The 26881-nt window shown below is 46.1% G+C and overlaps 1 protein-coding gene across 3 annotated transcripts in view; it reads right to left on the bottom strand.

Annotated features, from left to right (window-relative positions):
- Window positions 1–26881, bottom strand: part of GLB1 (galactosidase beta 1) — a 105843-nt gene that overhangs the window by 52302 nt on the left and 26660 nt on the right. For 2 of the 3 annotated variants that reach the window (XM_004377405.2, XM_023732243.1), the window contains exons 3-10: window positions 25945–26095; window positions 24498–24558; window positions 23282–23376; window positions 18230–18410; window positions 12962–13020; window positions 11235–11356; window positions 11049–11089; window positions 2923–3035 (exon numbers count right to left, since the gene is read on the bottom strand). In XM_004377405.2, the coding sequence (XP_004377462.2) occupies window positions 2923–3035; window positions 11049–11089; window positions 11235–11356; window positions 12962–13020; window positions 18230–18410; window positions 23282–23376; window positions 24498–24558; window positions 25945–26095 (823 nt within the window). Of the gene's footprint in view, window positions 1–2922; window positions 3036–11048; window positions 11090–11234; window positions 11357–12961; window positions 13021–18229; window positions 18411–23281; window positions 23377–24497; window positions 24559–25944; window positions 26121–26881 lie in introns of all 3 variants that reach the window. The other variant, XM_023732244.1, reaches the window with a different exon arrangement.

Genomic DNA, 26881 nt, shown 5'->3' with positions numbered 1-26881 from the left:
TAACCTTTGAACTACCAGTTCTACTTCTAGGAAACTTCCTGTAGCTATCCTTGAACTGGCACATCAAATGTCATTAAAACAAAAGTTGGAAATAATCTAAATGTCCATCAATTAGAAACTGATTAAATAAATGGCAACAATTCCAAATAGTTTAACGCATGTAATTTAATTCTTTCCAAAAATACCACTAAAAGCCCACCAAACAGATTTTTGGTAAGACACAAATATACAAGAACTGAATAATAGAAGAGACAACGGCAATGAAATTTTTGGAAATTGTACAAATGAGTAGCAAGAAAGCCAAATCCTAACCCAGAATGTGAGAAGGCTAAGAACCAACCCAGTTTGACTGCAGAATTAGGAAAAAGCTCAAAATTGGCAGCCCCACATACTTCTGGAGCTGGGAGGTAAAAACCCATTGCCGTTGAGTCCATTTTGACTCATAGTGACCCTATAGAACAGAGTAGAACTGCCCCATAGGGCAAAAGGTCGGCAGTTCAAATCCACCAGGCACTCCTTGGAAACCCTACAGGGCAGTTCTACTCTGTCCTACACGGTCGCTATAAGTTGGAATCAAGTCGACGGCAACGGGTTCTGTCTCAGATTTGACCCTGAGCATAGTGGGATGTGGTGGTTTTAAAGCTATGCCCACAAATTCTTTGATGCTCCTCCCCTCAAGAAATGGATTTTAATTTCCTTCTCCTTGAGTGTGGGCTACACTTAGTTGCTTGCTTCTAGTGAAGAGAATACAGCAGAAGTAACCAAACGACATTTCTGAGTTTAGGTAATAAAAAGACTGCAGCTCTTGTCTTGGGGGTGTTCTCTCTCTCATGGATCGTTCACTATGATGGCCATGCTGTAAGAAGCCTAATGGAGAGGTCCACGCAGCAAGGAACTGAAATGTCGTGCCAACAGCTAAGTGAGTGCAGGTGGCTCCTTCAGCCCCAGTCAAGTCTTTGGGCTCAATGAATTTCAAGGGATTGGTAACATACCAACTGTCATGGATTGAATTGTGTCCCCCCAAAATATCTGTCAACTTGGCTACGTTGTGATTCCCAGTATTGTATGATTGTCTGCCATTTTGTAATCTGATGTGATTTCCCTATGTGTTGTACACCCTATCACTATGATGCAATGAGATGGATTAGCGGCAGTTACATTGATGAGGTCTACAAGATTAGTTGGTGTCTTAAGCCAATCTCTTTTGAAATATAAAAGAGAGAAGCGAGCAGAGAGACATGAGAACCTCATACCACCAAGAACGCAGAGCTGGGAGCAGGGCGTGTCCATTGGACCTGAGGTTCCTGCGCAGAGATGCTCCCAGACCAAAGGAAGACTGACGACATGGACTTTCCTCCAGAGCCGACAGAGAAAGCCTTCCCCTGGAGCTGACGCCCTGAGTTTGGACTCATAACCTACTAGACCGTGAGAGAATAAATTTCTCCTTGTTGAAGCTATCCACTTGTGGTATTTCTGTTATAGCAGCACTAGACGACTAAGACACCAACTGTATTCTCTAGCCAAAATGCAAATACGTTAGAAATCAATAACCAACTAGAAAACAACTACATTTGATAATGAAAAAGAAAAAACAAAACACTTCTAAACATTTCCTAGGTCAAAGAGAATTCAAAATGGATGTGTTTAGAAGCCAACGATAATAAAAATATTGTATATCAAAATGTCTGAGATGTAGCTGTAGCAGTACTTGAAGGAAATGTATAACCTGGAATGCTTACATTAGAAAAGAAGAAAGGCTGGATTAAAAGACTAAGTTTCCAATAAAGGAAGGATCTAATAGGGATAGGGACAGACAGCTCTGAAGCAGAGAACAAACATATAAGACAGAGCTTGAGAGTCATTGCTACAATTTCTGCAGAGATTTAACCCCTAATAAAAGGATAATGAGCAACATTCTAACAATCCATTTATAAATTTAGATGAAATGGTCAAGTTCTAAGAGTAGTCATATTTTTTCTATAGGCTTAAAATACTTCATAATACAAATCTTAAATTTAACACTTGTGCTTAAAATTTAGAGTACACTAGACCTTAAAAAAATCATACCATTTATAGGCAGAAAACCTTTGTTTTTTAACTTCAAAACTCAGGTGACTGAGCAGAAAAACTGTGGGTTTTTTTTTTTTTAAAACCCACAGCAGAGACAGGAAACCCCACCTGGATGTTTTAGGTGCCCTGAAAAGTCACGACGTTAGCAGGACTAAGCAGTTCAGGTGGTAGGCCAGAAGGAAATGGCAATTCCTTGCCCCAAAAGGAAAAAAGAAGCATTGCCGGGGGCTCGCATTTGCACTGGGCTCCACAATTCCTACCAGAAACCAGTTGCTGTCGAGTCGATTCTGACTCATGGCGACCCCGTGTGTTTCTGAGTAGAACTGTGCTCTGTAGGGTTTTCAATGGCTGATTCTCTGGAAGTAGATCACCAGGCTTTCTTCTGAAGTGCCTCTGAGCGGACTCGAACCTCCAACCTTTCAGTTAGCAGCTGAGCACGTTAACCATATGCACAACCGAGGGACTCCTCACAATGTCTACTGATGCGTTCTTCATACACTATTTACGTGGAGACACACTGTCTTGCCTTTATTATTTATTAAATACTAGGAATGGCTACCACTTAGTGGACACAGATGTGCCAGGGACTGTTCCGGATGCTTTATGTATGTTCTTTCTAATCCTTCCAGCACAACCAGGTGCTGAGATCAGTTTTACAAATGAAAACACCAGTAGTGCACCTTGTTCAGCCTCGTTCTTAGTCAAGTGGCAGCCAAGGGGTCCACCCACGTCTACCAGATGCTCTCTGCATCTGTCCTTTTAAACATGAAGGCTCCAGGAAGGAAGTCGCCTACAGAGCCCTAGTAACCTCAAGGGAGGCACCCCCCGCCACGGCCCGTACAAAGCACCCACCTTCCGGATAATGTCTCGCACTGCAAAATATTTCTCAGTGAGGTCCCCTGACTCGGTCAGCGGGGCATCATAGTCATAGCTGGTGGGCTGCGCTGCATAGGGAGTGTTGGCCCCTGCAAGACAAAAACGTGCCTCTTGTGACTACCAAAGGCCTTGCCTTTGGGATTCATGGCTCTGTGGAAGGAGAAACAATTAATGACACAGTTAAAACCAATTGTTAAGTGACACAGAAGTGGCCTTCCAGAGAGTCAGGGTTTAGAGAAAAGTGTTTCTTTCTACAGGTAGCACGTGCTAAGCGTCTTAAGCATTGACAAAGCACCTTTCCGACCTACTCTGTCAGCGGAAGCTCGCAGCTGCAATCCCGGCTGACATCACCCCCGCTGACAAGTGGGTAGCCTGACGCTGCCCAACAAAACTTACAAACACGTCACAACTAGAAATGGCAGGGCTTATGACATGACCCACATCTTTGACTATCAGCTCAACAGTTCTTTTCATGACCTCAAACTGTGCGTCTGAGAAAATGTGGGCAGTGGAGATGCAGATGCCTGCGCCAAGGATCAGGGGCGTTTATCAGAACAAAGTGGGGGATGACTGCAGACACACATTAGCCCGCTGAACCCGCTGCCGTGGAGTCGACTCCAACTCATAGCGACCCTATAGACAGAGCAGAACTGCCCCATAGTGTTTCCAAGGAGCGCCTGGTGGATTCCAACTGCCGACCTTTTGGTTAGCAGCCATAGCTCTTAAACACTGTGCCACCAGGGCTCCGCAGACACACATTAGCCCACAGAAATTCAAATGTAACAGTAAGGCCTTTGGAATGTCTATAAGGAGTCCTGGATGGTGGAAATGGTTAACATGCTCGGCTGCTGACCAAAGTGTTGGAGGTTGGAGTCCACCCAGAGGCACTTCGGAAAAAGCACTGGCAATCTACTTCCAAAAAATCAGCCACGGAGAACTTTATGGAGCACCTTTCTTCTCTGACACACATGGGTCCCCATGAGTCGGAATCAACTGGTTAATGTCTACAAAGAGTATAGGTGCTGTGTATGCCTCTCAGGTTCTCCTTCTAAACGAAGGTACTCACTCATTCCCCAGCTGCCAGCAGTATTGGCTGCTTTTGGCTTCCAGATACATCCCTCTCTGGGCATTGCCCTCTGCTGAGCTGCCTCACCCAAGGTTACAACTCTCCCAAGATGGCCCATATCCAATGACTGACCAACGTGGAGATATAAAAACCCAGTCCCCTTGCCTCAAATAGCCATCCCAGCTCCAGAACTCCCTCTAGAACTGACTGAAGCCACTTTTGAGACTGCATCACAGCTCAACATCTCCTTTTGCCTGATCCTGTCACCTACACTTTCTTATAGTGGTGCTCTGGAGAACACCTACCAATAAACTTCCTGCTTGGTAATTTCAGAGTCTGTTTCCCAGAGAACTTGACCTACAACGAAGACCAATGAATGGTGGTGTCATGGATTCAATTGTGTCCCCCAAAAATGTATGTCAACTTGGCTAGGCCATGATTCCCAGTACTGTGTGATTGTCCACAATTTTGTCATCCGATGTGATTTTCCTATGTGTTGTAAATCCTATGTGTTGTTAATGAGGTGGAATTAGTGGCAGTTATGTTAATGAGATAGGATTCAATCTACAGGATCGCGCTGTGTCTTGAGTCAATCTCTTCTGCGATATAAAAGACAGAAGGGAGCAGAGAGACATGGGAACCTCATACCACCAAAAAACAAGAGCCAGGAGAATAGCACATTCTTTGGACCCAGGGTCCCTGCGCTGAGAAGCTCCTTGACAAGGGGAAGACTGATGACAAAGAACTTGCCCCAGAACCAACAGAGAGAGAAAGCCTTCCCCTGGAGCTGACACCCTGAATTTGGACTTCTAGCCTCCTAAACAGTGAGAAAATAAATTTCTGTTTGTTAAAGCCATCTACTTATGGTATTTCTGTTATAGCAGCACTAGGTAACTAAGACAGGTGGCCACATTGAGGACCAAAAAAGCAAACGTCCTTGCAATTATTGTCCAAGGGGCAGAGTCTACACCAGAGGCTCCCGACCTTGTCAGAGATGACATTTACACGTATGAGGTTGTGGGCGATATTGGGGTGGTGGCTCTGTGTCAGTGCTTTGAAAACTTAACCCATGCAGAAGAATCACTGGAGGGCTTGTTAAATTATAGATTTCTGAGCCCACTCCAGAAACTGTGGTTCAGCATCTCTGGGTGGGACCTGACTCTCTGTATTTTTCACAGGTCCCCAGGTGATGTGGTGGTGCTGGCGTGTGGACCAGCAAAGCTCTGTGCCACCCTTTTCTCTTCCACTGCAGAAAGCACTTTGCAACGCAAGCGTGTGACAATGAATTATTTTAGGAATCATCTTACTTGCCACCATGCGTCTGTCAGTTTGTCCTACTGAGGCAGCTTGCATGTTGCTGTGATACTGGAAGCTTTGCCACTGGTATTTCAAATACCAGCAGGGTCACTCTTGGTGGACAGGATTCAGCAGAGCTTCCAGACTAAGAAAGACCAGGAAGAACGACCTGGCGGTCTGCTTCTGAAAAAACTGGCCGGTGAAAACCTTATGAATTACAGTGGAACACTGTCTGGTATAGCACTAGAAAATGAGCCTCTTGGGTTGGAAGGCACTCAAAATACAACTGGAGATGTGATGGATTGACCCCGTGGCTGCAACAATGGGCTCAAGTATAACAACGATTGTGAGGCTGGCATAGGACCAGGCAGTGTTTTGTTCTGTTGTACGTACGGTCACTATGAGTCAGAGCCGACTCGACGGCATCTAACAACAACGACAATCTTACATGTAACCTAATTTTTAAGCAAATGAGGTGCAAAAGCTGTAAGTTCACATCTGATTAGTAGCAAATACCTTTGATGTAGCGCACAAGCAATGGAGCCACACCAGGCTGGACCCTACAGGAAGAGAAGAGGACAGATTGCCCCAGGCAGAGGATCAGCTCATGCCCACAAAGACTCTTTTTTAAATTTTACTGTGGCAAGCATAGACCTGGCGATCTGCTTCCATTAAGATTACAGCCAAGAAATCCCGAGGGAGCAGTTCTACTCTGCACCCCATGGGGTTGCCATGAGTTGGAATTGACTTGACAGCAATTAACTATATATATATAACAAAGCATTTACCATTTCCACACTGTTTACATGTACATGTCAGTGACATTAATTTTGCTCACCTTGTTGTGCAACCATCACCACCATCCATTTCCAAATGTTTCCATCACCCTCAACAGAAGCTCAGTGCCCCCTAAGCAATGACTGCCTCCTCCCATACCCCCAACCCCTACAAAGACTGTTTTTCATTAGTTCTCTTCACAGAACCCACATTTTGAAAGCCTGGACAGCTCAACAAACTGAATTGATCCAGTCATATTACTTGTCCCCCATTTCTTATTAATCAGAGACATAGCTTCATGGCCAATGAGCACACCTACCCCTGGTGACGCATTGGTGACAACAGCATCTCCTGCTGTGAGAAGGAAAGAGGAATAAAACCGTATCGCCTGCTGCAAGGAGCTGGCCTTCTTTGTGGTCCCTCCTCTCCCTCAAAGGTGGCACTGGCTGCGCTGTCCTGCGCTTCCTATTTACACGTCCCCCTCCACACTAGACTATGCGTACCTCAGGGGTACAGACTGTGCCTCCTTTACCCAAGTCCCCATCAGGGACAGGCATGGAGGAGGAGCCCAACAAGTGCTTACAGAGTAGAGCTGAACAAGTATGACTTCTAGAAACAAACTCAACCGGCCAAGGGAACCCAGGCTGGGAAGCCGTCCAGTAGGTTAAAGGATGGATTGGAAAACTAAGTCTTTGTTCTTGTTTTACCAGCACAACATTTCTTCAAATGCTTTCCAACCACCATAGGACAGCATCATGGAGAAACAGTGCAAATTCAAGCTTCCTCCGGCCACGCCAGGGCATGTGGGGTAGGAAGGTAGGAAGACACAGGAAATGGCCAAGACCTACCTCACCTCACCACTCCTCAAATCTCCCCATTCTGTGAGAACAGCCTGGATCCTACAGGATGCCGTCACACAGACGGGTACACATATGTGAACAGAGCATGTGTACACACACCTGTATAAACATGTGCACCTACAGTGTGTGTGTGTGCCACAGGAGGTTCCTCCTCTTGGGCAAGATTGGCAATAAGCTCCCCTCCAGCTGTTTTTCTGTTATTTTTTTCTCGGAAGCTGGCCTAAACAGCCACCAAGACACACAGATTGACACGAATAGACACATGGACACAATAGCAAAAAGATGGAAACAACCTAAGTGTTCATCAGCGGATTGGTGGAGAAACAAACCATGTATGTATACACACAATGGAATACTACGCAGCGTCAAAAAGTAACAATGAACCCGTGAAATATCTCACAACATGGGTGAACCTGGAGGACACTACGCCAAGTGAAATAAGTCAATCACAAAAGGACAAATATCGTATGAGACCACTATTAGAAAAAGTCAAGAAAAGGTTTACCCACCGAAAGAAATATTCTTTGATGGTTACCAGGGATGGGAGGGGGAAGGAGGGAAAATCACTAACTAGATGGTAGACACGTGTTAACTTGGGTGAAGGGAAAGGCAAGACACAATAAGGGGGATGTCAGCACAACACGACCAAGGCAGAGGAAGACACTGGGAGGAACTCAAGAGTAACTACTATTACATACGCAATCCTGCAAAAACAGTAATAAACAATAATTTACAAGTGGATACATAGGTAGACGTGTAAGCTGAACAAGTGTGGGATGGTGTGTGGGAGTACACTCACAAGCATATGTGTGTTTGGCAGAGGATATTTCTACATATGTACCTGTATATGCTACAAATATATCCATGTATGTAATAGAGCACACGGGGGCAAAGTTATGAAAACTTCCCCGTAAAACAAAATGAGGCTAAAGGGGCACACTAGCCAAGGGGCAAGGACTAGAAGGCAGGAGGGGACAGGAAAGCTGGTAATAGGGAACCCAAGGTAGAGAAGAGAGAGTGTTGACATGTTGTGGGGTTGGTAACCAGTCTCATAAAACAATATGTGTACTGTTTAATGAGAAGCTAGTTTGTTCTGTAAAACTTCATCTAAAGTACAATAAAAAAAAAAATTCTTAGGCATAACCAAACACGTTGAGAGACTGGGCACTGGGCTTGAGGGCTTAGGACCATAGTCTCGGGGGACATCTAGGTCAAGTGGCACAACATCATCCATAAAGACAATGTTCTACATCCTACTTTGATGAGTAACGCTTAAAAGCTTGCAAGTGGCCATATAAGATACAACTATTGGTCTCTTCCCGTCCAGAGCAAAGAAGAGTGAAGAAAATCAAAGACTCAAGGAAACAATCCAAAGGCCTAGTGGAACACACGAACCACAGCTTCTACTAGCCTAAGACCAGAAGAACTGGATGATGCCCTGCTACCACTACTGACCACTCTGATCAGGATCGCAACATAAGGTCCTGGACAGAGAGGGAGAAAAATGTAGAACAAAATCCAAATTATAAAAAAGAGCAGACTTACTGGTCTGATAGAGACTTGTGGAACCCCCAAGACCATGGCTCTTAGACGCCCTTCAAACCTGGAACTGAACCCACTCCCGGAGTTCACCTTTCAGCCAAACAACAGACAGGCCTATAAAGTGAACAGTAACACCCGTGAGGAATGCGCTCCTCAGAACAATCAACGGTAAGAGACCAAACGGGCAGGATTTGCCCAAAAACAAAGTTCAGAAGACAAGAAGGAGCAAGAAAGATGGACAAATGGAAACGGGGTACTCAGGGAGCTGGTGGGTAGAGCGCTGTTCACGTTGAGGGGATTGCAACTAATGTCATGAAACCAAACGTGTATAAACTGTTACATGGGAAATTAATTTGCTCTGTAAACTTTCATCCAAACCACAATAAAGTGTTCCAAAACAAAAACAAAAAGAAGCACAGACTGGCCGTCCCTCTGTCCTCCAAAGGGATCAGGTAAAAGTAAAGGTTCAGAGAGGCCCACTGAGCACAGGGAGGGGCTGGGGGCCGGCTCCAGGGCTGGGGGCCGCGTGGGGTTCTGCAAAGCGCCCTGACTCTGGCTCCCCACCACCTGACGGCTGACCGGGAAGCGTGCAGACTTTCCTGTGTTCTGCTTTTCTCTCCTGGAAAGCGTTGTTGATAATCCCTAGTGTAACGAGACTGCTCTGAGGACTAAGTAAGAAAACAGAGGCAGAAAAGAGACTTTTATGGATTATGGTGGGGGCAAGGGAGAGAAATAAGGACAACCTCCATTTTCTGAGTGGTAGTTTTTATATTATCCTATTTTTTTTCTCAGAAGTAGCTACTATTGTTTTACATAAAATAATAAAGATATTAAAAATGAGTTTCATGAACTGTAAAGTGCCAAACAAATAGCAGTTTTTATTCCTGAGTTGGATGATCGCTTTCAATTTCGTCAAAGGCAGCCAGGTAGAATTCTTATCTACCGAATCAACAACACAAGTCTTAACTGTCTCTAACAGGAAGGCAGCCACACAGAGGTGATTTGAAACGCCAGTTATCAACCTCAGCAGGCTATTCTCTTATAAGCAGTGACATCTGAGTTTTGCAGTAACTCCATTTCTTAACTTTAATAACTAATAATATTAAGAATGTCTTCTTCTAACCCATTCCACCCAGCAAAAAAGACAGCAGTTCAAAAATTAATTTCATTAATGGCTGACTGTATCTAATTTCAGCTCCAAGGAAACTGGAGCCCAAATTAGGCCTCCAAATCTCCACTGTAGGAAATCCTCAGTGACTCAGACAGAGACATGCAGATAGACAGAAGTGCGGAACGGGGCCTAGAAAAAAACCAACAGAGCACAGCTGTCTTTGCAAAAATGAACAACAATGCAGAAAAATTTCTCACAATTTTCCCTACACATAAAAAAAAATATAGAAATGGAAAATGGCACAGCTGCTTTGGAAAACACTCTGGCAGTTCCTCAAAAGGCTAAACATAGAGTTATCATTAAAAAAAAATAAAAAAATAAAAAAAAACCTGTTACCCTCGAGTAGATTCTGACTCATAGTGATCCTACAGGACAGAGCAGAACTGCCCCATAGGGTTTCCAAGGGGCAGCTGGTGGATTCAAACTGCCGACCTTTTGGTTAGCAGCTGAACTCTCAACCACTGTGCCACCAGGGCTCCAAGGTTACCTTATGACCCAGCAATTCTACTCCTAGGTATATACCCCCCAAAACTGAAAACAGGTATGTTGTATGTGAATGTTCATAGCAGCTTTAGTCGTTAACACCCAACAACTGGACGTAACCCCAAAGTCCATTAACTACTGAATAACTATATAAAATGCAGTATAGCCATACGATGGTATATTATTTGACAACAAAAAGGAATGAAGTACTGATGCGTGCTACCATACGGATGACCCTTGAAAACATTATGCTAAGTGAGAGGAGCCAGACACACAAGGCCACATACTGTATGATTCCATTGATACGAGATGTCTAGAACAGGTAAACCCACCAAGGCAGAGAGTGGTTGTGAGGGGCTGGGGGGTGGGGAGGTGGGGCGTGGGGAGTGACTACGGGGTTTCTTTCTGGGGGTGATGAAAATATTCTGGATTAGACAGTAGTGATGTCTGCACAACTTTGTGAATATACTGAAAACCACCAAATTGTACACTCTCAAAGGTTGAATTTTATGGCATACGAATTGTATCTCAGCAAAACAAAATACTAAAATAAAGAAAATGACCACAGCAGACTATACGAACAAGTAAGCTCCAGTCACAGACTAAAGCTGAGGCCTTCCCAGCTGGGTCTAAAAAAAAAAAGTCTTCTAAAAGCTCAGGTTATTGCCCTTAAATTTTTTTTTCAAAGGATTGTAAGGCAATTCTTACATTTAGGAAAAGACATGAACAAAAAGGAGAATATAAAAAGTGTTTGTGGACCCAACCCCAGGTCGGCCGCCAGGAACATTCTAGTATAGGCTTCCACAAACTCGTGGTCATCGGGTCCATTCCAACTCATATTCTACTCTGTCCTGGAGGGTCGCTGTGAGTCGGAAGCTTCTACCAGTAGGTGTTAAATTGCTCTTACCATTCCAGTAGGCAAAGTTGGTCCCACCCATAAACATGTACCTACGAGAAAAAAAAGAGAACAGACAGTAGAACTTCACTGTGAACCTCCAGCACTCCAGGGCACCCCAGGGTGCCCTCTCCAGCCCCCCTGGGGCGCCCTCCCCAGCCCTCCAGGGCGCCCTTCCCTCCGGCACTCTGTACTCACATGTTCACGTTTGCCCCAAGGGCAAGCATGTTATAGAGGGAGGAGGTCACTGCTTCAGTACTGACTCTGGAGTGAGGTTGGCCCCAGTGGTCTAACCAGCCAGTGTAGAATTCAGAATTGACCTACAAAAAGAAAAGGATATGGACCTTAGGATGGACTGAAGACTTTGAAAGGCTGGAGCTTACCTGAACACCCCAGCTACACCATGGGAAGGCCAGAAAAGGTCGCTCACACGCACTCTTAGCCCAGAGCTGGGGACCAGTGAGGACTTCAACAACAGTGTCGCCCACACTCCAGGCCCAGGCGCCAACCCTGGCAACTCTCCAAAGCAAGGTCTCCCCTCAGGCAATACCGGTGCTCCTGAAAAGTTGTACCTACGTCCAAATTTTGTTAACCAATCCTCAGTTTAAATATAGTGAGAAAGCTTGTTGGACAAAAAAATGGAATAGCAATTTTATAAAATCAAACCAAACGAAACCCATTGCCATTGAGTCAATTCCAACTCAGTGACCCTGCAGGACAGAGTAGAACTGCCCCATAGGGTTTCGAAGGCACAGCTGGTGGATTCGAACTGCTGACCTTTTGGTTAGCAGCCGAGCTCTTAACCATTGTGCCACCAGGTCTCCTTTATAAAATAACAAGCTCCAAATCCACCCTTCGTATGAATCCAGCTTTTCAGGTCTCTGGGTGACTTAAAATGGGATAGACTTGTACAAGTAAGCTGCACATAGAGGCCCCAAACACTTCACATGTTTTTTTTGGGGGGCATAATCCTGCCAAGCTCTTGGTCTGGAGAAGGAAAAAGAAAGATGGACAGGTCAAGGGGCCTTCTCGTCTCAGGCTCCAGGAAATAGCTCCACACAAAGTCTGGAAGGCAGGCTCTGCACTGCTCACTCAGCAGAGCCTAGACTCAGAAGGGGCTGTTGAAGGTTTGTACCCAGGTGAGACAGCTAGACTTGCTGTGGAGAACGCACGTGATCAAACCCCTTAAACTGGGCCGAGTAGTAACAACAACAATTGCCGCTGCCGGACGAGGGAAGAGCAGAGAGCGATGGACTGATGGACCGTTCACACCTGCTTGGGCTCCTCAACTCCTCCTCCTCCTAGCCGTCTACACAGCAGGCCATAACGCCCTGCAACTCAGTGTGGCCAGCAAACCCCTACCTCAGCATCCCCTGGTTGCTTGTTAAAAATGTAGAATCTCAGGTACCACGCACCCCAGACCTGGCAGATCAGATTTTGCCTTGTAACAAGATGCCCAGGTGATTCACAAAAACGTTGAAGGTGGAGAAGCTTGGTCACAAAGAGGTCTCAAGGGACACAGACCTGGCCTCAGATCCTGGCCCCGCCACTCACTGGCTGAATGACCTTGGGCAAGTGACATATGTTCTCTGAGCCTCAGTGAAAACGGAGGCAGCAACACCATGTATGAGAGTTGTCGCGAGGGCTAAAGGAGATGAAGTATGCAAGACACAGAGCCTAGGACATGGGGGAACTTGTACAATGGTCTCCATTCTGTTCCACTCCATTCGGAGCCTCACTTTCAAACAGGAGCATTGCTTCTGTTATCACCCACGTCTCCAAACGGGCTAAGTCCACACAATCCTATCAGCTGCTCATCCCAGAGCCCAAAACCTAAGGCTCTACTCCACCCTTCTACTGCCTGTAATCTCCCCCTCCCAAAAGTGCGGCCAACACTCTCTGCACTCCTCATACCCAGCTCTCACCAAGGGTCCCCTGGGCTCAGTCTTCCTCTGGATTTCAAAGGCAGCTGTGATGTTAGAGCCTGAAAGTCGTGAGAGGGAGAAGAAAGGTCAGTCATGGGAATGACAAGAAATTAAATGAAAATAGAGCCCTTCGTGGGACTTCAGCCTGAGTCCCCTGCCCTCCAACACCCCCGTGTGCCTGGAATGCCTCCAAGCGAGTTTCAGACCGGTCTCAGCCCATCCCTTTGATGGATGTGTGGGGACCACAGGATATTGGTTCTCCCTGAACAGGTCCTGACTGCACTGGGTGGGACTTCACTTCACAGGCCTGCCTTCTCTATCTGCGTTTCCCAGGGGTCTGCATACATATCTTGTATTCTGGTTGACCTAGCTGGACCAAAAACTCCCTACAGGAGGGGCCAGCTGTGAAGATACTTCCTTATACCCTCCACAGCACCACATATATAATGGTGCCATGAATATTTGCCAATTAATCAACAAACCAAAGGGATGAGGGTGGTCTAATTGTGTTTATCCCCAGTTAATGGGGTATACTCTGAATTCTAACGTGTAAGTCACCAGCCACTCCAGACGCTTGATCTAAATTTTTCCTTCTGAAATATCCCATTCGGATGCCTGTGACTTGTCTTGGCTCCCATGTCTTCTTCCGCTAGAAAGAAACAGAATTTCTCCACAGAAAGGTAACGGGCTGCCTCTTATCTGTGAAAGAGCAAGCATGGACAGTGTCCGCACCAGCCGGAGCAGAGGACCCCCCGGGCCCAAATTTCATGACCCAGTTACCACAGCAGGCATCCCAGAGGGAAACAATGCTAGCAGAGACCCTTGCTCTCTGGTTGGCTGTTGGCTTTTCTGTAAAGACAACGTTCAGGACAGAGCGCGCTGATCAGGGAGATCAGGGAAGATGGAACCTCATTTACTTTGTGGCAATATTTCTCACTACAAAGCAGTAGGTGGGTGTTATGGGTTGACTTGTACCCACCCAAAAGATAAGTTAAAGTCCTAACCCCTAGTACCTGTGAACGTGACCTTGTTTGGAAATAGTCTTTGCAGATGTAATTAGGTTAACGTGAGGTCATACTGGAGTAGAAAATCCAAAACCTTGTTGCTGTCGATTCCTCCTCACAGCGACCCTATAGGACAGAGTAGAACTGCCCCACTGGGTTTCCAAGGAGTGGCTGGTGGATTCGAACTGCTGACCTTTTGGTTAACAGCCACACTCTTAATCACTGCACCACCAGGGCACCTCTACTGGAGTCGGGTGGGTCCTAATCCAATATGACTGGAATCCTTAGAAGAAGAGACAGAGACGTAGGAAAGAACACCATGTGAAGACAGAGGCAGAGATTAGAGCTGTGGTGCCATAAGCCAAGGAATGCGTGGGGCTATGAGAAGCCAGAAAAGACAAGGAAAGATCTTCCCCCAGAGCCTTCAGAGAGGGCATGGCCCTGCTGACACCCTACGTTTGGACTTCTAGCCTCCAGAATTACGAGAGAACAAATTCCTGTTGTTCTAAGCCATCTGGTTTGTGGTACTTTATTACAACATCCCCAGACACTAACTGGGGTGTGATGGATCCCTTTTGTGTGGCCTTTCTGGCTATGGTCTTGTAACTCCCACCCAAGTGATTGGGTGGGGCTGTGTGATAGGGTAATTGTGACCCACCAAAGGAATTGGTCAGTTTTGCCATCCCGCTGGGCTTGAAGTAAGCCACCCCAGAGGCAGGAAAGAGACGATCACATCACCACCAAAGAAGAACAGCCAGGAGCGGAGAGCACATTCTTTGGACCCAGGATGCCTGTGCTGAGAAGCTCCTGGAACCAGGAGACCAAGGGAGAGCGAGCTGTAACCCTGAAGACAGCGAGCCAGTGGCAGAGATCTGGCAGCAGGAGATGGTGTGGTCGGCTTCCCAGCCCACAGAGCTCGAAAGCTGAGTGCCTTTGGGCAGAGGCCTAGGGCCAGGGAGAGGTATGCCTACAAACGCAGCTGAAAAGAAGTTGTCCTGATGGAAGAACTGTATCCTGAGTGTTCCTGAGCTTCAATTATAAACTGTTACTTCCCTAATAAACCCCATAATTGTTGAGTATTGTCTGTGAGTTCTGTGTGGCCACTGCAATGAATTATCAAACCCAGCAGAGAAGTAGAGAGTGCCGTGGGAGGGACGGTTGGTGTCAGAATTGGTAAAGATGGCAGAGAGAGGAGGCATGTCTGACCTCAGCCTCACAGGAACCAGCCTTGGGCTGTTTATCTTGATTCTCCTTCCCCCTGGTGAAGTTACAGGAGGTCAGAGGCCGCCCCCATGCCATTTTTACACTAAGGGACTCCCTAGGTGGTGCAGTTAGCATGCTGGACAGCTAACTGAAAGGCTGGAGGTTCGAGTCCACCCACAGTCACCTTGGAAGAAAGGTCTGATGACCTACTGCCGAAAAACAGCCATTGAAAACTCTATGGAGCACAGGTCCACTCTGACACACTTGGGGTAACCAGGAGTCAGGTCAACCCGCCTGGAACTGGAGGGCACTGACACATTTAGATCTTTAAACATGGTTCTCATGAGCCTCCTGTGATCTGACCCCCAGACAATGGCCCTCTCCCATACAGAAAAATGAAGCCGGTAAAGGCCCCATGCTGGAGGGCCGTCAGCCCCAGGCACACGAGGGTCCATTCTTCAACCCACAGCAGTAACCATCATGCTCTCGCCTCACACGCAAATTTAAAACAAAGTCATAATAACCTTCAATCTGCTCTCCCCAGCAGGAAAATACCGCGCTCTTTCATCACCTCGATGGGAAGCTTGCCAAAGCTGGAGGAAACCAGCAAGCCACTTCCTCTGCAGCCCTTTGCAGGTGAGCAATTCCATCACTCAACATTCTGGGCTCAGTACCCTGCTTCTAGAAAAGCTCCACCACCTAATGTGAGTTCTTCTCTTTTTCGCCTTTAGTTCTTTTCCTTTTGCATGTGATGCAGAACCACTTTAAAAATGCAACTTTAGTCTAATTTCCACTTTTTAGTCTTTTGTCTTTCTCACGAGAGGGCTGCTGTTGGCTGGGCACTGTGTATGAAGCACAGGCTCGCGTGCCCGACGCCTCAGAGAGGAGAGCAGGTCTTTAAGCTACTTGAAGGACTGTCTTTTTTTCCAGTAACTTTTAATTTTGAATTTATAGAATTTATTTTTTATAGAAAAGTTGTAAGAAGAGTACAAAGAACTCTCATATCCCTTTTGTCCAGCTTCCCCAATTGTTAACATTTTGCCACGTTCACTTTATCAGTTTCTCTCTGTGTATATAATACATACATTTTTCTGAGCCATTTGAGAATAAGCTGCAGACGTGATGGCCCTTTACCCCTAAATATTTCACAGTGTGAATTTCCTAAGAACAATGACATTCTATAAATAAAACCAAGAACCAAATTCACTGCCATTGAGTCGACTGCAACTCATAGCGACCCTACAAGACAGAGTAGAATTGCCCCATGGGGTTTCCAATGAGTGGCTGGTGGATTCGAACCACCCACCTATTGGTTAGCAGCCAAACACTTAACCACTGTACCATCAGGGCAAGGGTTAACACAATACAATTATAAAAATCAGGAAACTAACATTGATACAATACTATTATCTAGCCTACAGAACTTACTCAAAGATAGCAAATGTCCCAATGGCCAAAAGAAAAGCTGTAGTCCGGGATCCCATCCAGGATCACACACTACATTTAGCTGCCGTATCCCTTCTGAGAGTTGCCGTCAATCTCGAGCAAGACTCTCTCAGCGCATCCTCTGGCCAGAAGCATCCTAGTCACACTGCCTGCCCGCAGGACTTCCACTGCTGGACTCCCTGCAGCTTTCGAGTGAGGCTGGGTGGTTTCTGCAGCACCTACCCAACCACGGCCAGCCATTCACAGTTCAGTGTGTTATAGGTTGTGTGGAAAGATAACGGAGAGGCAAAGTAAGTTCAGGAGCCCCTGGGTGGTGAGAATGGTTAAGATGCTCGGCTGCTAACCAAAAGGTTGGAGGTTTGAGTCTACCCAGAGGTGCCTTGGAAGAAAGTCCTGGTGATCTACTTCTGAGAAATAAGCCACAGAAACCTCTACGGAGCCCAGCTCTACCCTGACACACAAAGTTTTGCCATAAGTTGGGAAACGACTTGACAGCAATGGGTTAACTGCACTTGAAGGGCTGACAGGCCAAGGACACCCAGCAGTGGCTGATTTCAAAGCTCAGGCGTGACACAGCCCTGAGCATCCTTCCAAGATGTGGGACAGAGTGAGCAGAGAAAAGCAGTGAAGCGGCAAATCCCAGACACAGAACCTGAACGCAGCGGCCTGCCTCGGGGTAGAGCGTCTCACAGCTGGAACTGCCCCACCACTTCCTCACTCTAGGCTGGCCACCCCCTAAGAGAGCAGGACTCCTCATCCCAAGCTAGCACCCCCAGTGCTGAAAACAAAGCAACAACCGACCGTTCTGACCGGGATCACAATAGAGGGGCCTGGGCAGAGCAGGAGAAAAATGTACAACAAAATTCACTCACAAAAAGAAGACCAGACTTACTGGTCTGATAGAGACTGGAGAAACCCTGAGACTATGGCCCCCGGACACCCTGCTAACTCAGAACTGAAGCCACTTCCAAAGTCCACTTTTCAGCCAAAGATTAGACGGGCCTATAAAACAAGTAACAACACACGTGAGGGACGTGGTATACACAGCAAACGGGCAACACCTGCCCCAAAGCAAAGATGAGAAGGCAGGAAGGGACAGGAAAACTGGATGAATGGACACAGGGAACCGGGGTGCAAAGGGAAAGGAGGAGAGTACTGACACACTGCGGGGATTGCAACCAAGGTCACAAAACAATCTGTGTATAAATTTTGGAATGAAAAACTAATTTGCGCTATCAAGTTTCACCTAAAACACAATAAAATAAAAACAAAAACCGAACACTGGTGCTACTATCCTGTAAGCTCTTGGCCTAAAGGCCGCATCAGTTTAGCGAACATAACCGTTAGGGGGCAGCGAGTGTATGTTAACGAGGGAGGAACAACTCAGAAAAGGAGGGCGAGAATTGTTGCACAACTTGAAGAATATAATCCGTGTCACTGAATTGGACATGTAGAAACTGTTGAATTGGTGTATGTTTTGCTGTGTATATTCTCAACAACAACAACAAAATAAAATTTAGAAAACAAAAAAACAACAGCTACCGGGAGCGATCAACTGAGAGAAAAGCCCAAGCCCTCAGAGCCTTTGCTGTTTTCTGTTACTGCGAACACCCACCTGCCCCAAAGTCCACTGTGGCGTAGAGGCCCTGCAGCGTCCCACACTGCAGCAACGTCTCACGTGCCCCGTCGGTGGTGAACAGAAGCACCTCGTCACCTAGGTGGTAGCGGAAGCGGTTCTGCAGGAAACGCAGGTAGTCGTAGTCACAGGTAAAGTAGCTGCCATATTCATTTTCAACCTGCAGATTGAGAGAGAGTAGGGGAAAATCAAGAGATCTCAATGTTGCCGTTCTAAGGCAAGCTTTGGTTTGGGAAAATAATCTGAGCAACTGCTGAGATGATAGGGTTGATGGTTACCAAAAACGTCTCGGACCCTCAGCCCTCAAAACTCATTTTCCAGAAAGCAACTGAGCATGAAAACTTACCTTTCTACTACACCCTCCAGAAAAAAAGAAAACAAAAAAACAAATTAGTTCTCAGCTTTTGCCGTTATAGCGCAAAAACAGTCATGGACGGTAGGCAAACGAATGAGCAAGGCTGTGTTCCAATAAAACTTTATTTACAAAAACAGGCAGTGGGCCAGACTGGCCCATGGGGGCTGTAGTTTGTAAGCCCTTTTTCTAGAGTTACTATCCTATCTTGTAAGCTCCTTAACACAGCACCACAGACTTTTAAAGTGTGTTGATCTTCCACAACTATAGGTATAAACAGGGCTATTAACTCATGGTACACACCTCATGAATTGGAGGAAGTAAAATTGTGGCTGGAAGGTCACCCACCCCTAATTATTATTAGCTTCGGATATTATCAATCGGTGTGCTTATTGTAGGTGTGGTCTTGGTACAAACTGTGATGAACTTGCAAACACATAAACCACCACAGGTGGCACAGCTTTAGCCAATCTCTCCAGATTCTCGTAAACGGCTGAATCATAAGCATGAGCAAAGGCCCAGGCCCAGCTTCCTGCAGCCTGAAGACAACAGTGTTAAGGCACCTGAACACCCTCCTGTGGGACTGGAGCCTTCTGGCCTGACTCATTTTGGCCGTGGGAGCAGAAATACAGCTCCACCGGTGTCTCCTCAAACTCCAGGACTTTGGGCACCCAGGCGAGCACCAACACTGTGATCTGAGCAAAGCCGTTATTTTCTGCCCCTTGACCTGAATTAGTAATACAGAGATAGAAACTAGATTTTACAAAGAGCTACACACAGAAACACACTCTACAATCCTCTAATTCTTTCTTATCAAACCCATCGGCCTCCAGTCAATTCCAGAACCACTCTGTAGGCGTGATGCATACCAGCGTAGGATGTGGCCTCACGGCTGGCAGGCAGAAGGGTGGTGAGGTGAGGAGACGAAAGATACACCTGGTCAAGGATAAAACGAAGCGAGAAACAAGTGCTTCATGAACTGAGGCACCAACCCAGGTCTTGAGAGTCCCAGAGAAGCCAGGAGAGTCAACTGAGAAGGCCCCCAGACAGAGAAAGCAGGCAGGACAACTGCACCTCACAACACAAGCGGGGCAGAGAAAAGTGGGGTGCAGAACTCAAATTCTAGTAAAAAGACCAGACTTAATGGTCTGACTGAGACTGGAGGAACCTCGGAAAGCATGGTACCCGGACTCTCTTTCAACCCAGCACTAAAACCATTCCCAAGGCCAACTCTTCAGACAAAGATTAGACTGGACTATGGTCATAAAAGGATACTCGGGAGGAGTGTGCTTCTTAGCTCAAGTAGATACATGAGACTAAATGGGCAGCTCCTGTCCAGAGGTGAGATGAGAAGGCAGAAAGGGATGGGAGCTGGTTGAATGGACACGGGAGAAACTAACTTGAATTGTAAACTCTCACTTAAAGTACAACAATAAAATAAAATAAAAAAGATAAGCAGGGCAACCATGGAAGATGATGGACAACGAATTTTTAATGATATGAAAAACTGCTTATGACATAAGGACAAAGAGAAAAAAAGCCAGATAGGAAACTGGTCGCACAGTCTGAACATTGTTGTGGATTGAATTGTGTCCCCCTCAAAATATGTGTCTATTTAGCTAGGCCAGGATTCCCAGCATTCTGTGGTTATTCTCCATTTTGTGATCTGATATAATTGTCCTACATGTTATAAATCCTAATCTTTGCCTGTGGTTAATGAGGCAAGATTAGGTTATGTTAAAGAGGCTTAGGGTAGGATGCAACACACCCTTACAGGTCACAGTCCTGTAAGGGGAGTTTCCCTGGGGTGTGGCCTGCATCACCTTTTATCTTACAAGAGATAAAGGGAGAGAGAAGGGACAGAGAAGCACCGGGAGCAGTGTGTACTTTGGACCCAGTCCCTGCACTGAGAAGCTTCTAAGCCCAGGGGAAGATTGATGACAAGGACCTTCCCCTAGAGCCGATACAGAAAGTCTTTCCCTGAATTCGGACTTCTAGCCTCCTAGACTGTGAGAGAATAAATGTCTGTTTGTTAAAGCCATCCACTTGTGGTATTTCTGTTACAGCAGCACTAGGTGACTGAGACAAACTATCTGTAAAATGAAGAGACAACAAGAGGCATGGGAAAAGAGTCAAAGTAGTCACCCAAAATGGAGAGCTTTGCTTCCGGCTGCTGAGCTTTGGGTGACAATTTTTTTTTTTCTGCTTTCTTACACTTTTCTGTTCTTCCCAACATTTATTTATTTATTAAATCATCAAGGGGCAAAAAGGATGAGGTGGGATTCAGATGGGGGAGCTGTGAGGAGGAGGGGGGGAAGGAGAAAGGGGGTCACCCGTTAGGGTTCACTGCCACTGCCAGGACGGACACAAGAAGAAATGTCCCCAAGACAGTCAACATTGCCCCCCTCTGCAGTTAATAGTTGATAACATTTGTCATGGGGGTTCAATAACCAAATGGCAGCAAGAAGTTGTGAGTAGAAATCGACAGTAATTCAGGAAGAAGTGGGGACAGAAAAAAGAGAGAAGTTAAAAAAAACAAAACCAAAAATACCCTTGAGACCGGGAGAGATGAAGAGGACCCAGCTGCGCAGAGTAAAGGCTCACCCAAGTTTTCAACCTGAAATCCTCATACAGGTCAATGTGGCTCCTACTAGCTTAACCCGTACAGACTCGAAAGGGGTAAAGGGACACTGAGGTGCTACTGATACATCCCACTGTGAGCAGCAACCTGGCCCCTCTCCAGAGCGTATCACCCTTCACTGAGAAGACTCGGAATCCATGTGTTGGCCAGCTCAGTGCTCTCGACACCTCGTTCGACCTATGTCTGGAGGGCAAAAGAGTGGTCAGGCTCCTCTGCCCACGACGACCCGTCCCTACAAACCATCCCTAGTGCGTCATGAGAGGGAAATCTACACCACACTCCCCTAGGGAGAGCCAGACCATGCCCCCTTGGTTTTCAATATGTTTTATGTTAACTTTATTCAGTAGGTCCCTGGATGGTGTAAACAGTTTGCACTCAACTACTAACCTAAAGCTTGGCAGTTTGAACTCACCCAGTGGTGCTGCAGAAGAAAGGCCTGGTGGTCTATTTCTGTAAAGATTACAGCCAAGAAAACCCTATGGAGCAGTTCTACTCGGTAACACAGGGGGCCACCATGAGTCAGAACCAAAGGGTTTGGTTTTTGGTTCTTTTCAATAAGAGCCCCCCAAAACCAACCTGCTGCTGTCAAGTCAATTCTGACTCATAGTTAACCCGCAGGGTTTCCAAGGCTGTAAATCTTTACAGAGGCAGACTGCCATATCTTTCTCCTACAAAGCGGCTGGTGGGTTCGAACCGCCAACCTTTTGGTTGACAGCCAAGCGCTTTAACCACTGCACCACCAGGACTCCTTTCAAGAGGAGTGTCCTTGGAAAATGTCCAATAAGCATGGCTCTGCGTGAGAGTTTTCTCACCCACATAACTTTACAAATACCAGAAATCACTGAAGGTTAAGTGTCCTGGTTTTTCATCTGGAAAATACTTGCCCCATAATATACTGGCCCTTTGCAGGGCAAAGAGAACACGAAGAGGAAGAAGGGCGGGGGCAGGAAGCAGGAGAGAAACATAACGACCCCAGTTCACAGCATCCCTTGCCAAACCAGTGTTAACTGACCGCCTCCCCAGTGTAGACACCACGGCGTCTTAGTGCATGCCACATCCCCGCAATCAGAAGCAATACGGCACGAGAGAAAGAGAACAGGTTACGGGACGAGTGGATCTAGGCCACAATCATAATTCTGCCACCTGGCAGCTGGGCAACCTCGGCCAAGTCACTTAGCCTCTTTGCACTTCGTCGTCTAAAACGAGAGGTTGTTGGAAGAATTAAACAGCATTTGTAAGGCATCCAGCACAGAGCCTGGTACAGAGTAAACAAACAAACAAAAAAAAACACCAAACCCACTGTTGGCGAGTCGATTCCGACTCATAGTGACCACACAGGGTTTCCAAGGTTGTAAATCTTTACAGCAGCAGACTGCCACATCTTTCTCCCGCAGAGCCACTGGTGGTTTCAAACCACCGACCTTTCGGTTAGCAGTCGATTGTTTTAACCACTGCGCCACCAGGGCTCCTTAAGTAGGCATTCAAAAATGGCAGTGCCTCCCTAAAACGCAGTTTAAATAAAACCACCATCTGTAGCATTGCCTCTTCAAGAAAGAGACTTTTGAGGCTCCCTCTGCATCACTCCTATCATGTCTGTAATGTGGTGAAGATTATCATAACCACAGCTAACATTTACTAAGTTTACTGTATGAGAGACTACTAGTTTACACTCTGTGTATTTCCCTCTTAGTATATCACCCTCAGTTTTACATTCTTAGCGACTTATTATGTTTTGCATGTATAATCTCCTCTAATCCTTACGGCAGCTTTGTAAAGTAGAAGCAATACGGCATGAGAGAAAGAGAACAGGTTATGGGATGAGTGGATCTAGACCACAATCATAATTCTGCCACCTGGCAGCTGGGCGACCTCGGCCAAGTCACTCAGCCTCTTTACACTTCGTCGTCTAAAACGAGAGGTTGTTGGAAGACTTAAATAGCATTTAAGGCATCCAGCACAGAGCCTGGTACAGAGTAAACCAAAAAAAAACACCAAACCCACTGCTGGCGAACGCCTTCCTCCCGCCGCCCATGGTTACCTGCACTGTTATTATCGGCCCTCCATTCTGATACAGGAGAGGTTTTATCTTGGGCAGAAGGACTCCCAACCACTTGTCCACAGCTGCGAGGTAGTCTGGGGAACAAACAGGTTTAACACCATCACACACCTTTTAGGATAAAGAGACACCAGCGAAGGTTTATTACACAGGGACTGGCAGCAAAGACGGGGATAACCCAAATTCAACAACTACCCTCTACAGTGGGACAATCACGCGCAAGAAAAATCCAATCAAAGTTGTCCCACAAGGTAGCTGTGTCCTCACCTGAGCTCCTCAGTGGACAAGGACCCACGTACCAGGTATCTGCCCTTGCCACTGGGACAGGAAGCCTGGAGCACAGGAAGTAATTGTCGAATGAATAAAAGAGTAGCTGAATAGTGTCTCCTTCTATCACAGAAGGTTGTTTTTTTTCTTTTTAAAATTAAATTCTAAGAAGTTATATGTTTACACCATCAAATGGGAATAATAAAAGCGCATACTTTACAAAGCTGCCGTAAGGATTAGAGGAGATTATACATGCAAAACATAATAAGTCGCTAAGAATGTAAAACTGAGGGTGATATACTAAGAGGGAAATACACAGAGTGTAAACTAGTAGTCTCTCATACAGTAAACTTAGTAAATGTTAGCTGTGGTTATGATAATCTTCACCAACCACCACCACCACCATTATCAGCAAGAGACACTGAAGCCTTCAAAAGTGAGAAACGCAGCTAAGGGACCTTCTGCCCAGTCAGGGTCTACAGCAAAATAATCTCTAGTGGTTTAGAAAGACAAAGAAAAAACTATCATTCTCATTCTGTAAAAATAAACATAGATGGCACCCCAGCTACCAAGCAATCCAGTGACACCGCCCGCCATTCTGATGAGCTGGGTGCCAACGCTGGTAGGTAACACACCGAGAGTGTAGGAAGAGAAAGCAGTAAAGTCAGCGGGTCAACCACAAACAGGACTCAATATCACTTCAGACAGTTACTGGTTTATCGGCAAGATCTGGTCAAACAGTTCAAGATAGCCTCATTTCCTTCACGTTCAGTGTCTACCGTTACACAGTGGGCATGACTAACACGCAGACTTTCACTAAACTTCCACAAACACTGGCAGAGAAGTATCCCAGCCTTCAAAATGTCTGACCCTTTGCATATAAGTTGCCTAAGCTTTCATAAACTCTCCCAAGACATCAGAAACAACTTACCTGGGTCAGATGAACGGAGAACAATACATTCTTTCTCCAATAGCCAAGCAGGCAATCCCCCCTGGGACAGAAAAAGAAAAGGAAGCCATTTTAGGGTCTATTTCACAAAAGGAGCTCAGGAGAGAGAGAAAAAGCTTCATGGAGGAATGGTATTTGAGCTGGACTTTCTGATTTACAACTTTCAGGGGACTTAGCAATTAGAATATAGTAAAAAATGACATCACTCTGCATTAATGTAATGTTTAGCTAACCGAAGCCCTTTTATATAGATTTATTTCACTTAATTTCACAACTACCCTTTGAGGTAGACAGAGAGGACACCATTAACTCCTTTTTATAGGTGAGGAAATTGAGTTAGGGTGCGTGACGGCCAGGGGGAACATCCAGGCCTCCTGACCCTTACTTCTTCCTCTAAGTCTACGTGCCTCTGGAAGACGAGGCCCCTAGCTTGGAAGGCACTACACAATGGCTGCAAAAAAGGACTCAAACATGCCAACAATCATGAAGATGGCAAAGGACTGAGCAACGTTTCTTTATGTCGTACATAGGGTCACTACGAGTTGGAGCTGACTTGTCAGCAACTAACAACAACTAGGTGCTTCCTTAGGGTGAAAGACACCCATACTGGGTGTCAAACCCCAAAACCAAACCCATTGCCGTTGAGTCAATTCCGACTCATAGCGACCGTATAGGACAGAGTAGAACTGCCCCACAGGGTTTCCAAGGAATGGCTGGTGGATTCAAACTGCCGACCTTTTGGTTAGCAGCTGAACTCTTAACCACTGCACCACCAGGGCTCCGTACTGGGTACAGTCATGGAGAATTAGATTTTTATCTAAACTGCTTTAGTTCACTTTCCCCAGATCCCGTCAGCCCACATCCGTTCACACATGCCAGGCAGGCAGAGCCGTCAAGCCACACTCACTATCTCAGTTACCCAGCGCTGCTATAACAGCAATACCACAAGTGGATGGCTTTAACAAACAGATATTTATTCTCTCACAGTCTAGGAGGCTAGAAGCCCAAATTCAGGGTGCCAGCTCCAGGGGAAGGCTTTCTCTCTCTGTCGGCTCTGGGGAAGGTCCTTGTCATAAATCTTCCCCGGTCAAAATGCTTCTCAGCGCATGGACCCCGGGTCCAAAGGATGCACTCTGCTCCGAGCTCTACTTTCTTGGTGGTAGGAGGTCCCCCTGTCTCTCTGCTTGCTTCTCTTTTATATCTCAAAAGAGACTGACTCAAGACACAACCTAATCTCATAGATTGAGTCCTGCCTCACTAACATGACTGCCTCTAATCCTGCCTCATTAACCTCATAGAGGCAGGATTGACAACACGTAGGAAAATCACATCAGAGGATAAAATGGTGGACAATCACACAATACTGGGAATCATGGCCTAGCCAAGTGGACACATTTTGGGGAAACACAATTCAATCCGTAACACTCACCATGTCCCACTCGGCACAGATGTAGGGTCCAGGCCTCAGGATCACGAGCAGTCCCATCTCATGAGCCAGCTGAATAAAATGTTCCACATCATGGTCATCAGAAAACTGGTACTGTCCTGGCAGAGGCTCGTGAAAGTTCCAAGGTATGTACCTGCCAACACACACACAGCCCCTTCCTGGAACACATGGCAGAGGAAAGAAGAAGAGGTGGAAGACAGGACCTTCTTCAGGACTATGCACTTACGGTACGAGGGGAAAGAAAAAAACGGGAAGGACACTTAACAAAAGTCATCCAAAATTTGGAAATAAGGTAAAAAACATTCCTTTCAACGTACTATTGGACCACCGTCCAATGGGCCCACCTAAGGCTGATTTCATTCTGGGGGATATATTTTTGTTTGACTTAGTGTTCACTATTGATTAGGGGAAAGATTCTGTGAGGTTGCAGATTTTTGCCTGGTAGAGATGTCAATGTTTATTGTCGTATAGAGAAGACAATCCCAAAAGTTACAGTTTCTTTGCCTTTCAGGACATTAACCAGTTTTGTTTCCGAAGACACATTTATTCTAGCACACTTTTCTTGACTGACTATATGAACCTCTCTTCTGCAAATTCTCCTTTGTAGTTGAGGCCCCAGAACTCAGCGTCCCAAGTCCAGAGAGGTCCCAAAGTCATTCTACCAGTGACCTTAATAGCAGCTTTACTATCCAGCTAGTTCCCTCATTAATGAGTTGCTATGGATCGAATTGTGTCCCCCAAAAAGACATGTTGAAGACCTAACCCCTATACCTGTGAATGTAACCCTGTTTGGAAATAAGACTTCTCTTTCGTTATATTAATGGGGTTGTACTGGAATAGGGTGGGTCCTAAACCTAATCCCTTCTGAATGGCATCTCATAAAAATGGGAAAACCCATGGAAAAACACACAGGAGAAGA

This window comes from Trichechus manatus, unplaced genomic scaffold (genome assembly GCF_000243295.1).
Source record: "Trichechus manatus latirostris isolate Lorelei unplaced genomic scaffold, TriManLat1.0 scaffold00049, whole genome shotgun sequence".
NCBI classification, from domain to species: Eukaryota; Metazoa; Chordata; class Mammalia; order Sirenia; family Trichechidae; genus Trichechus; species Trichechus manatus.
The sequence above is the reverse complement of the archived record's forward strand: the minus strand, read 5'-3'. Positions and strand labels throughout refer to the sequence as shown.